This window comes from Rhynchophorus ferrugineus, unplaced genomic scaffold (genome assembly GCF_030347505.1).
Source record: "Rhynchophorus ferrugineus isolate W39M unplaced genomic scaffold, kcgeb_rfMv2 rfM11, whole genome shotgun sequence".
NCBI classification, from domain to species: domain Eukaryota; kingdom Metazoa; phylum Arthropoda; class Insecta; order Coleoptera; family Curculionidae; genus Rhynchophorus; species Rhynchophorus ferrugineus.
In genome coordinates, this window is record NW_027472590.1 from 9,677,175 (window position 1) to 9,689,976 (window position 12,802).

At 33.8% G+C, this 12,802-nt stretch overlaps 1 protein-coding gene across 2 annotated transcripts; it reads left to right on the top strand.

Moving 5' to 3' along the window:
• The first annotated feature begins 781 nt into the window (after positions 1-781).
• LOC143204962 (tetratricopeptide repeat protein 17) lies at positions 782-11,160 on the top strand. 2 transcript variants are annotated; one of them, XM_076417917.1, is made up of 14 exons: positions 782-951; positions 1,129-1,733; positions 1,803-2,090; positions 2,143-2,534; positions 2,648-2,774; positions 2,827-3,076; positions 3,135-3,308; positions 5,520-5,955; positions 6,014-6,208; positions 8,608-8,770; positions 8,832-9,072; positions 9,124-9,281; positions 10,703-10,808; positions 10,863-11,160. In XM_076417917.1, exons 1-14 carry the CDS (start codon positions 850-852, stop codon positions 11,019-11,021), a joined length of 3,396 nt encoding a protein of 1,131 aa, XP_076274032.1. In that variant the 5' UTR covers positions 782-849; the 3' UTR covers positions 11,022-11,160. The 2 variants fall into 2 exon arrangements, with proteins under 2 accessions (XP_076274032.1, XP_076274033.1); XM_076417918.1 differs by having other exon boundaries at positions 8,832-9,069.
• The last annotated feature ends 1,642 nt before the right edge of the window (positions 11,161-12,802 follow it).

Here is a 12,802-nt window from a genome sequence, read left to right on the forward strand (position 1 = left end):
ACCTACCACCTGGCATAAGGGTAACTTAAATTATTTTCTACGCTTCTACGGTTATTAAAATAGACTATTAATAGGGCAATAACTAGTTAAATCTTTACAATAATTTTGACCCAACACTTATTTAACATGGGTCACATCACATATAACTTAAGTTCAAAAGTGGCCTTTAAATATTAAATATTTGTTATGCTTTCACTTCATTTGCATTACATTATAACACAAAATAAGACCAAATAATAATTGATAAATTAAAATATTCTTGACAGCGACCACTTAAAAGGTTATCTTGTTCATTTCTCACTAATACTATGTAATATGAACAAATTAGTATAAATAAAATACATTATATAAAGATAGTCTCTCTCATATTGCAGAAAAATTATTTCGAAAGTTCACTAAAATCATTACAATTCCTTTGTGACTTTTAAAATAGTCATATAGGGGTAAGACAAACAATGAACACCCGATTTTATCAAAAACATCGAAAAGGAAATATGAGGGTAGTATGAATTTCCGAATCCGGGCATTCTCACCGCAGCATGAGAATTTATTTTGGCCCACGTCTGATGTCACTCATCTTGCTTTAGAAATATTAACAATACAAACAGAACAGTTATCCATAAAGCAATCATATTATTCATTAAGCTACAATATTTTACTTGTATTACTCAAAAAGTTTTCAACATTTTAGTTTAACTGTAAATAAAAAAAACAACCCTTAAAAGTATTCAAAGGGTTGAAATTTATATTGGGTTGCCTATCGACTAAAAAATTGTTTACTAATATTGATTTATATCCCAAGTTATGACAAGTTGTTCCGATGTTGTGAGATATTTTATGTCGTAAATAATGCAAATTGTAATATTTTTTTATATTCTCTTCAATGGTTTTGCGCGTCTAACCGCTGTTAATCACTGGATCGTCACTCAAACTGGAAAAATAGAGGCTTACGTAAGAAAAACAATATTTATTCGCTTTCTTTTAGGTTATAATTTTGTATACAAATAAAAAATACTCAGAAATCATTTATATATATAATGTAAAATTGCATATTATAATAAATATTTTATACCTACACACTATAATTACTGTAATAATCATAATAATCACATTCAATTTTTGTTACAGCTTGAATCTCCATTTGATCTGAGAAAACCTTATGACCTTTTGGCTTTATTGGATCAAGAAACTCGACATAATGACATAACTAATCTCTACGAGGAAATGAATAACCGGAGATTGACCATCCAGAAAAAGTTAATCGACATTAAGGAGAATTCAAACATCGGACTTAAAGTTACTTCAGAGGATGCTGACTGCCTTGCTGCTGATACATGGTTTTCAGATTTGGATTTGTATAACAATATAGCAACTAATGGATCAGAGAGAGGTATTTCGATAACAATCCCTGAAGAAGATAATTCAGCCCCAGATATCGATACTGATAATTGTACAAAGAGTGTTTTGCCACTGTGTATGAACTTTACAGACATAAAAAAATTTGAAACTTTAGTTAACAAAACAAATATAGTTATTAAACCCGAGGAGGCATTGAAGAAGTCTTTTGTACCGGTGAAGTCCCTGGATCATTTTGGAAATTATATAGTATCCGCTTTACGTGAAAATTCTACATCTTGGGTTCATTATAATTTAGCTTCATTCTATTGGAGAATTAAAGGAGAGGGTGACAGAGCAATAGACTGTTTAAAGCTGGCAATTCAATTTGTCACAGGGTAAGTACAACACAACACCGAACTAGTGGAGATCATGATGACGGTACTAAGGGTTGTTTTGACTTGTAGGAACTTTCAAGATATTCCGTTACATAATTTGGCTGGCATTTTGCATCAGTCACGCCACTCCAAAGAAGCTATTCAGATATTGAATAGCGCCATTCAGTTAGCACCAAAGGAATATAATCACTATCTTGCCATGGGTAATATACATGCGGCACTGATGGACTTCAACAAGTCTGTAGAATTTTATGAAATAGTTTTGGAGTTTGAACCGAATCACAAGGAAGCTACAAATAATAGACATGCCGTGTTGTGCCATCACAAATTAGAACGGGCCCTCATCTCATTTCATAAGTAAGAGTACCGGTTCTTATACGACGTGTGTATATAAATAAAGATGTTGCAGCGATCTCCAAAGCATTTTGTCTGATTTACATGACTACCACAGCATGCAACAACAGTGGCTTCGTCTGCAAGAGCGCCTGATGTGGGAGCACGCGACTTCGTTTGATTTATATTACGACACCATGCAACCGCTGGTTCTGGACACTCCCAAGAAAGTGCAGAGATGCAACGTGAAAAAACCGAATGGCGGAAAACCGATCATATCATGTGATTTCGACGACCAGTCGCCGGACTTGGGAAGCTTGAACTTGCAAAGTCTGTATCAGATGGTCGAGAACGAAAAGCATAAGTTAAACCTGAAGGGCCGGTTAAATCTTCACAATATCGATGGGTTCGATGCCGAGAAAAATGACGCGGTGTTTCCTAAATTTCCAATCACAATGTCTACTAAAGGTATTCAAATGTTACTACTTTAATTTTATTTAAGGCATAAAAAAACAAGTGACGGTACTTTTTTAATTGTGGCTACTAGATTCTTATGAGAATCAAACGGTCCTTTATTTCAGACAATCAATATTTCGACGTCACCGGGTGGCCTAAAAAAGAAGATTGTTTAAAATGGAATTTGCCTTTGGATGAGAACGAAAATTTTAACTTACCCGTGTTTTTAGCGCCAGAGAACAAAGGATACCAGTCAGTAATACCTCTGATTAATTAGACGCCTTTCTAACTATCTCATCTTCAGATTAAAGCAGTCACTGTCGGATTTCCTCGACTTACCTGAGGGTTCCCAGCACGATCTTCCGTGGTATCCTCCGATTTGCGAGGGACAAGATGTCAGCGGAGAGAAATTCGTCCCTGCGAGCGACAAGAATATCTTGGACATTGAATTCGAGAAGAGCGATTATCTCAAGAAGGAATTGCTGAAATATGTGAATGACGGGAAGGCCGATGAGCATGAAATCGGACAAAGGATTATTAGTGCAATGGCCAAAGTTAGCACTCAATGTTCCGACAACTTTAAAATATCATTACTTGGTTTTGATTTTTCAGAAAACAGCACCCAAATGGATTTTGGCTACTTTGGCCAGTTTGTACTGGCGTGTTAGAGGAAATGTTAGAAGGACTCTCGATTGTTTGGATATGGCATTCCAGATGGCTCCCAAGGACCAAACCGATGTGGTTCTTACCTCTTTGAGTTCGGTGATGTATCAACTAGGATTTAAAGTAAGATTTCTTAGTATTAGGTCGCTGAAAAAGTAATCTACGTTTTTAACATTTAAACGCTTAAAGTATTTAAAGTTTCTTCGAAATAACTTTTATTCAATAATGATCAACACTATTTAAAAGTTTATCTTTAAAACCAATGAAAACATCCTTTTTTTCAACATTTAACCTCATATTCTCCAAAAAACTGAATCCTCCTATCCTCCCTCCCACCGCTGAAGCGGAGTATGTAGCAAATGGCCGAGGGTGTACGATTAGAAAATTAATCTGAACGAAACCATTATTAGAGGTTGCTATTGCTATTGGTAAGTTTAACTGGCGCAATGAAAATAAATGGGTATGGTAGAAACAGAAGCTCGAACAAGTGATTTTGCAACATAAGAAAAATATATATATTGAAACCTCCACTCTACATATTCTTCAGATGTGACCCCTTGTGTTACTTGTTTTACCCAATGGCATACGGCCTGGTACAGCAGTTCCCTCGCAGTTTCAATAGATGACCAGCTTTTTACTGCAGGATTCATACACTAGTTGAAAAATCGGAGAAAGTAGTGGAGAACAATTTACAAAACTTCTTAAACTTCGAATGTATATAAATGTATAATGAAGGAAGCAGCGTTATGGAGCTGAAATTAAAATTATATAATGGCTATGGATTAGGTACTAAGAGAGTAGAAATAGAGCGCGAAGGAAGTAGAAAACTAGAATGAGGAGCAAATGATGGACAAAAACATCACCCTTTCTATTTTCTCTAACACCCCATGGAGAAATATCACCATTTTAAAGACGCTTTCTAGGTAATTTGTTTTTTTTTTGGTTCTTAATGTCTTCAACTTTCTACCTTATTTCATCCTTTCTTATCCTTATCTCGATCTTGATTTTTTCGCATTTTAAATATATTATATGTGCAATTTATCTCTGGCCACTTATAATTATTTTCTTTTTAATATACCTACTTAACTTATATATCTCTTCTATTTCATAATTTCTTTAAACTAAGAAACTATTTATTTTTATTAATGTATTTAAACTAGTTAACCTGTTCTACTTTTTGTTTTCCACACTCAAGTCTCCTTTTACAAGGATTTATCTGGGAGGGACTTACGGTTTAATGTGGGCTTCGAACCGCGGTCTCTGGCATTAAGCCGACCTACCGGCCAGTGACCAACTAGGAGAATATCCCAGAAGAGATCCGGTCTTACCCAGCTTGATTACTGGCGTGACTGGGATGGTTATTCTTTTTTGGATTTTCCACTGTTGCTTATAAAGACATTTACAATTATAATCACAAACATGAAGTACGTTCATACCCCACAAAGATTCGAACCTTAACTACTGCGCCACGAAGCCGGCGCCACTTTTATTTATTTTATTTTGTATTATATCTAGTTATATTTCTCTTCTTTCATAATTTATTCTTATTCTGTACAATTTCAGTACGTCCAGTTGACCCAATGTGGTTCTTAATATTTTTTGTAAGAGTGTATGAAAGTATGTCTTACATCCATCAAAAAGCTGCATGTCCCTAACTCTTATGTATATTTTCCAGACAGCCAATTTTCTATAAAATAATTTTATTAAATTATGTTTATATCGATAAAATAGTTTATATACTTACTGTCCTTATACATTTCGTATATTTGGTCTCGAATAGAGCCAATATCAAGATGGTAAAAATTCGTCACCCACTTTGTATGTAGACGGGTTTTCTTGGGTGAATATAACGTATTATTTCTTCATTTTATAAGCGATGTTATTCACATTATCCACACTAATACTTAGCGCGGTAGCAACCCGCTAAAATACATTTTCAATAAAATTGTAGGGACTTATTTAGGGGATATTATTTAGTATCATAGGATAGTAGGGATATTATTTAATATCACCTCTCTAACGGAAATTATAGGCAAAAGGGGGCATCCATTATCTCGTTCCTTTTCGAAATATATATAGTGTCACTCTCAGCACAATAACTCAGAAATGTATGATTAGAATATCATGAAATTTTAACAGCTTTCTTTTTAAGGTTAGTACTAATTGAAAAAGCGGTGAATGCCATAAAATTAGCACCCTCTATGTGTTAGGTCCGGGACTTTTCACGCCATGTGTTATAAATTGAGTCTCGTTGAAATTAAAAGAAAAAGCGCGGATAACTTTTTCAGTCGCTTTTTTACCTCATCCTCCATTAATTATAGTATTTTGTTTCAGGAACAAGCCCTGAAATACGCCACTTTAGCATTCAAGATAAATTACATCGAACCCAGTACTAATTTCCTACTGGCTCTATTACATTACGAGAACAACAATTCTCTGCTCTCAATGTACTACATGAAGAACGCTCTCAGAGTCGAGCCCGAATTCTACGACGGCCTGGCAGAGAAACTGCTGAAAATCTGGGCGTGCAGGATCAAGATCGGTGTGGTACCGAGCAAAGCCTGGGTGCTGAAACAGATGCCGGATCCGAAATTGTCCCTGTACGCGGACGACCAACCGATCGAGAACCTGAACTGCAACCCGGACGACTTGACCTGCGAGACGGGCCAGACCTTCCAGTGCAAGAAGAAAGACCAAACGAGTTTTGAGAACGCGGGGAAGGAGGGAGAACGGGACGCGTCCCTAGATAAACTCGAATCTACCAATTTAGGTGTTTTGGAATTTAGTTAGGGTTAAGGAGTTTGCGTTAATAGAGTTTATGCTGGCAGGGCATCAAATCATGGCGTCCTTGATGGCCGCGGAAAGTTCCGATCTAATTGCAGAGCTAAGGTCCAAGCTGGAGAATTTTCAGACTACAATGGACGTGTTTCATTATCCGCATATACGTCATCGCGTCCGTATGGGTTTGTCTCTAGGGGCGGAACATCCACTAAAAGAGTATTCAAACGTCGGAAATTTTTATGGTAATAGTTTTATTATCTTTTTCGTTTACTTACCTGCCTCTCTTCTTTCCCTTTTGTTTATCAATAAAATACAAGCATTGTACAATATTCTCATCTCTTCCTCGCCCTCATTAACTTTTCATTCTTCCTCATATCAGTAAGTATCTACATAACATTATTTCTAACAAAGTATTTACTATGATCATATCACTTCTATCAAATTATGTGGCATTCACAGCTGTAACATGTATTTTATTGTAGACTCGCCGATTATTTTGATTAGTCCAATTTAAAGCTAGTTAATAATGGAAGGTGAAATCGAGTCGACGCTCCAATAAAAATTAAATGTAGAAGTTTATTATGAGTAGATAAAAAGTTCTGTGGTTGGTGGATTCCTATTTAATTAAAATTTTTTATATCACTTAAAGTGTATGCATATATTACAAAACTGTTTTTTATTGTTACTTGATTCGAATCACTTTCAAAAGTGGTTCTTATTTTCAAAGAATATTATTGTAGTGCAAGAAGAAATATTGGCTGCGTGTACATTGTATATATTTTATACTCGGTTCAGTATTAAAACTGGTTTTAGATCAACCATGAACAACCATGCTATGGTTCATCTAATGATAAATTGTAATTCAGTTTTCCCAATTACATCATTTTTACCAGGTCGCTATCACGTGAATCGCTTCAATCTCTAGATGCTATCATATCCATCTGGTAGCTGAAGAACTTCTTTGTTTTCATGGTGATGTAGACTCGTTTCCTGTTACCTGGCGAATTTTTATTTTGTTGGTGAAGTTTATAGTTTGGAGCCCATCTAGTTTTATTCGTCATTGTTTGGTCCAGGTTATTATTTTATCCCTGATGAAGGTGCTTCTTGCCGCTACTTTTTGGTTCTTATCCGCTGTTAAAAGTGCTCTCTCATCAGCAAAGGTAGCTATTAATAATTCTCTCCAGTTTAGGTATGCCAGTAGCATAGAGCAGATGGAAGACGCTGTCTGTGACGAAGAGCTTCTGCTTACGTTTATTTTAATGCAGAATATTAATTCTGTTTTTTTTTATAGTAAACAGACCTTAACCTTTATAGTACCTTTTAATTAATTAAAAATTTTAGTTAGTTTATCTATCAAGCTGTATGTGCTAAACTTTGCCCAAAGCTTGCGGCAAAAGGCATCTAGAAAAACTTCAGAGTTTATTTTTTCTAAAGAAAAGGCATCATACCTGTTATTCTATAGACCTGTTTTATATGGACCAATTTTCAAGTCTTAATCCAGAATGGATATTCCAAAATTGGGTTGTTAAGTTTTATTTGGTTGTTTATTAATTTTTTTTCAGAAGGTTTTGAGACAATTGTTAATAGAAAAATATGTACCAGGGTTTGGCATCTTAATCACTTCAGCCTTTCTTCACTGCGAAGATTCCACATTTTAGTCTCAAAAGAAGCTTTATTATTACTTTTCTAGACAGTTATTTTAACATTTCTCCGCTTCTATTGTTATTTGTTTAGTCCTATTTTCTTGATTAATTCTTTTGAGGTAACTGTTTTGATATTTTTGGATTTTAAGTTATAATTAATTATGGGCATGATTCGTCGAACCTTAATTGAGAATATATTCAGCTAATAATTACTGAACCATGACGTACTGCTGCCTCTTATAGGAAGGATCTATGTCCTTGATCCTGTCGATTGTACTCCAAAGTGATAAGATAGCTGTAGTATATTGGCACCTTCTTCTGGTTTTTATTTCTTCTTTGACTGGTGTTTGTATTTCTGCTGTAGTTCAGTTTACACCTATGATGTGAGTAACCACTTTAATGTTTTCGTGTGCTAATTTTGGACTTCGTGAAGTTGTCAACTTTTTGAAATTACTGCGCTTTTTGTGACATAGTGGCTGTGGTAGTATGTGTTGACTTTCAGATCATAACCGCAACCATTCATAGTTCACCAAGTATTAAAATTGAGGTATTAAAATATTGGGATTTATCTTGAACTTGAGTTAAAATGTGATAAACAGAATAGTTATTTGAAACTTTCTAATCATTTTTAATATGTGGCAAGATTTGTTTATTATATTGCGAATACCTTTGTTAACCTACTCATTTTCCACTTTGTTTACTCATATTTTACAAAATGTTTGATGCCTCGCTCACTATTTCTATTGACTGTTGATAGGGTTCATGTGAAGTAGAGCCTGTATTAGGTAGTACTTACTGAAATATTTTCCTCCGTAATACCGCCTCTATAAAAGTTCTTTCTAAAGATTTACGTAGTACTTATTCAAAAGTTCTGCTTACCTATTTTTACAAAGACTGAAGTCTCGCTGCATTGTTCTCATAATTTTCGTGACCATATCTCCTGCATTAATTATTTGAGCATCATTCAGAGTTTGAAAAGTAACCTGAATACATTTTAGTATCACTAGATGTGAGTGAGAGTCCAACTGAGGAACAAAGACTGCATATTGTTGATAAATATGGTAGTTACAAGCTCTCCACCAAAGTGTGCCAATATTCTAATTTACTAACACCCTTCCAGTATTCCCAGTTGTGGAGTTCATTGAAAGATAACACTTTGGAGTGAGTTTAATTAATACCATCCCCAAATAAGACCTATGGATATATCTCCGTACCTTTTTAGCATCAGTCCGTTTATAAAGAACCAAGTAATCGATAACCCGAAGGATTTCAAGCCTTTATGTATGCAAGTTCTCAATCCCTACATGCCATATGGTTTAAATGAACTCACTTTGAAGGTACTGGATTTAAAGTTGGCGGATGTACCGGATAAGGAGTTGACTGAGCTGTTGCAACTAATCAGTGGCAATCAGAAGCTGACCGTTAGGGAGTTGGGTATTAAGATCGCCAAAGCTTTATCGGTGGTGAGATCTTTTTACTTCTTGCGTTAGTTGTCGTTAACGTGTTGATTGCAGGATGAGACCAACTGGGAATTATTAACAGCTTCGGCGATTTACTGGATTATTTATGGGAATACGGAGCAGGCTATAGTGTGTTTAAGAGGTGCCATCACCAAGGTTCCTCTTTCTCAGTTAGATATACCTGTGTCCTTTCTGAGTCACTTGTTATGGAAGTAAGTGAGGTTACTATCAAAAAGCAATAATTTTTTATATAAAGTACTGTTTGTAAGGTTCACATGAAATAGTCTGTGTTAAATAGTACTTATTCTCTGAAATATTCAACCTTTTTTCTTTGTAATATCATTTCTTTGATGATACTATCCAAAGGTTTCACGTGAACTTTAAGCTGTATTTTTCATACAAATATTTTACCTATAGTCTATTCAAAGTTATTTTGTACATACGTCATCAACTCATACATACGTTATCAATATAATTCATAATTCATTTTTATATTATATTATATCTAAAAACTATCACACTTAATTAGTTATATTATACTTAATTAGTATTATCACACTTAATTAGTTATACATTTCTCCATGGCCTCCTACTTTTAATACCATCAACAAATCATGGTTTATTTCATGCAACCGTCTGGATCTTGGTTTTTACTTATTACGTTATTTTCTTACTACATTTTTTTTAGATGTACCTATAAATAAGTTTTAGTTTTTTTTTTAATTATTAGTTTTAATGTATTTTATTCAATATATTGTCAGTCGATAGCCGCGACTTCTCCCATTTTACAGGTAATTTACGAATTTCATCTCGAAACAACGGTGTATCTTTTGAGGTAATCGTTTTTTTGCAAAACTTCATAAGAAGCGAAGAGCTACTCAGACAGGTCCATCGGTTTTGCAACATATGGTCGGGCGTTATTGTGAGGAAGAATAACATTGTTGTATCTAGATAGCGACTCCCATTGATGATCTCATCGAGTTATGCCTTCAAATGCGCGTCTTCAAAATTTTCTGACTCCCCAGAATGCTCTTTGTTTGCAGCGCTAAAATCATTTTTAAAACGTCAAAAATACATGTTACATGTTGAAATCGATGGAGCTTTTTCTTTCAATTTCATCAAATTCATACATTTTTAACAACTGAAAGCATTTTTTGTTCACATTTCGACCAAATGATACTGAAAAGTAAGGCATCAATATGAAGTTGGTTACAAGTCTACCCGATGCCTTAGTGACATCATCTGTTGAGAATTGTTTAAAATTAATTTATAGGCTTGATAAAGATAATTTTATTTATTTATCTATATGTTGTTTCACTTACACTGTTACCAGCGCGGTCACACGTTCTATGTCTGGCGAATGTGGAGGCTAGGGCATGATTACGGTTGTTTTTTTTTTTTGTCAAAAATTGCCAGAATTTTTCTTAGTATTGTATTATATTGGTACTGTTATTATATTTGTAATTTCCCTGTGGTCAACATATACTATTACACTCTACTATGTATTTTATATTTTATTACTATGTAAACAATCTTCTTGGAGTGTGTATTCATACTACATTTGGAACAGTTGGTACTAGTAGGCTGTAAACACTGATTTAATGAGATAATAATGTAAATATTATTTTGATAGCTTAGGTCTACATAAAGACGCGTTGGATGTCGCTAATCTGGCATTAAGCGTGAACTCCAACGCCGTCTGGAATCATTTTAGGGTTGGTGATATTTATATTAAAGTGGTAAGTCTGTTCGTCGTTTTAGCAGGAACGGATGTACATATTATTTTCTCTTAGAATGCTTATGAACATGCAGTCCCTTTCCTCAGAGCGAGTCTCCAGATCGACGACAAGTTCGACCCAGCCAGAATAAGACTGAAGGCGGTGCTGTGTAAGCTGCTGTTTGAGGACGAGTTCGGCCATCGAACTATCATAACGAAGATTGGCAACATTTGACGCTCTTTTCACAATTATCTTGAATATTAAAGCCGTGATATATTCCATAATTAATGTGCGATTTCCTGTTTCTACTCTAAAATATAAATTACCTCTATTTTTCCTATGTGTTTTATAGAATAATAATTATTTGAAATTATGGTTGGAGTTTTATTTTGTTGTCACGTATTCTATATCGACGTATAAGAATTCCCACAATAGCCGCTGTCACACGCACAAGAGTTTTCGAAATCTCTCTTGTGCAGCGTCCAGCAGCTGTAGTGGGTTTCAAATTTCTGAAGGTTTGTCTGCTGATTAGTCTAAAACAGATTTAATATGCATTGATGTGTGGTATGTTGATTTCTAACTTTATTCCTAATATGCTTCCTCTTAGTACTCAACCAGAACTAAAAGATACCTAGATGGAATTAGTTTGTTTAATGCTATATTCACTAAGTTTTCATCGATACTATTAAAGTAGTAAGTTAACAAGACGTTTGTTTAACAAGATACCTCCAATTTTATTATCAATACTTAGAACGCAAGTAAATTTACTTCTCAAGATGTATGGGGAATTCCTTTTCTTTTTATCAAATCTTATAGATATATAAAACATTATTTAATAGACTCTTATCTACATGTACTAAATAAACGTGTGATCAAAATTAAATATTTTGGGAAATACGATGTTTTTAAATCATAAAATAATTCAAGAATGTGAATACAGTGATTACTTTAATACAAAATATCAAGATTAGAATTAAATAATAAACACTTATGAAAAATATGAAAGGAAATTTATTTTCCATATTACATATATTGGCAATTATATTTCTCCACTCATCTTACACAAAAGCTCACAGTTAAGTTTGAGAGGGCAAAGAAAATAATATATTAATATCCTTAAGGGTTTATTTATTAAATACTAATTTCAAAAAATTAAAATTATATAGTGTATATTCTATTTTGATGCGAATTTATCAAATTATGTAAATTACTAATTATTAAAAACTGTTATGAATTGTGTTCAAAATAGGCCAAAAGTAAAAAAAAATTCTGCATTAGGGATCTGAGAAAAATGAAAAACTTAGTACATCCTTTATGTAATTTATTTTCTATTTTAACATAATAAATTTGAATAAGGAATGCAAATATATTGTAAGTTGCATAAGCACCAACGATTATCAACCAAAATGAGAAATTCTATTCTTAAAAAAATTTAAAGTTACCAGTTGATATTTTACTGTTTTATTTTTATTTGAAACAAATGTACTTGAAATTCTTTCCTTTTAAATTTTGAAGTATTTCCGGCTGCATATTACGAATAGTATAGAAGAAATTTAAAAAACATCATTTGAAAATATTTATAATAAATTGTTACAAGTTCAAATATCGTATTTATCGAAAATGAATTAATATTTAGGTAAACAACGATTTATGAAATTACCATCTAGGAAAAAACTTTTCGGAACCCTCGTTGTATTGGGAAATAATTATTAATATTTCCGAAGTAATATTAACGTCTGAAAATTACACCCTCCGAATGTCAAAATCCAATGCAATGACACGAGCGTTCGTCACGGCATAGAAAAAAGTTTTTTGAATATCGAGAACCGATCCTTTACGTCGCATAAATATTATATAAGAAGAAATAGATCGACCACCGGTTATTTTAAATATTTAAAGAGAGTAAAACATCTGCCCGTCCCCATTCAGCCGAGCCGACGTTATAATTATGGCAAAAATTCAATTTGTGGGTCATCTGTAATAGGTAAGAGTCGTATCGATTTATCTGATGTATA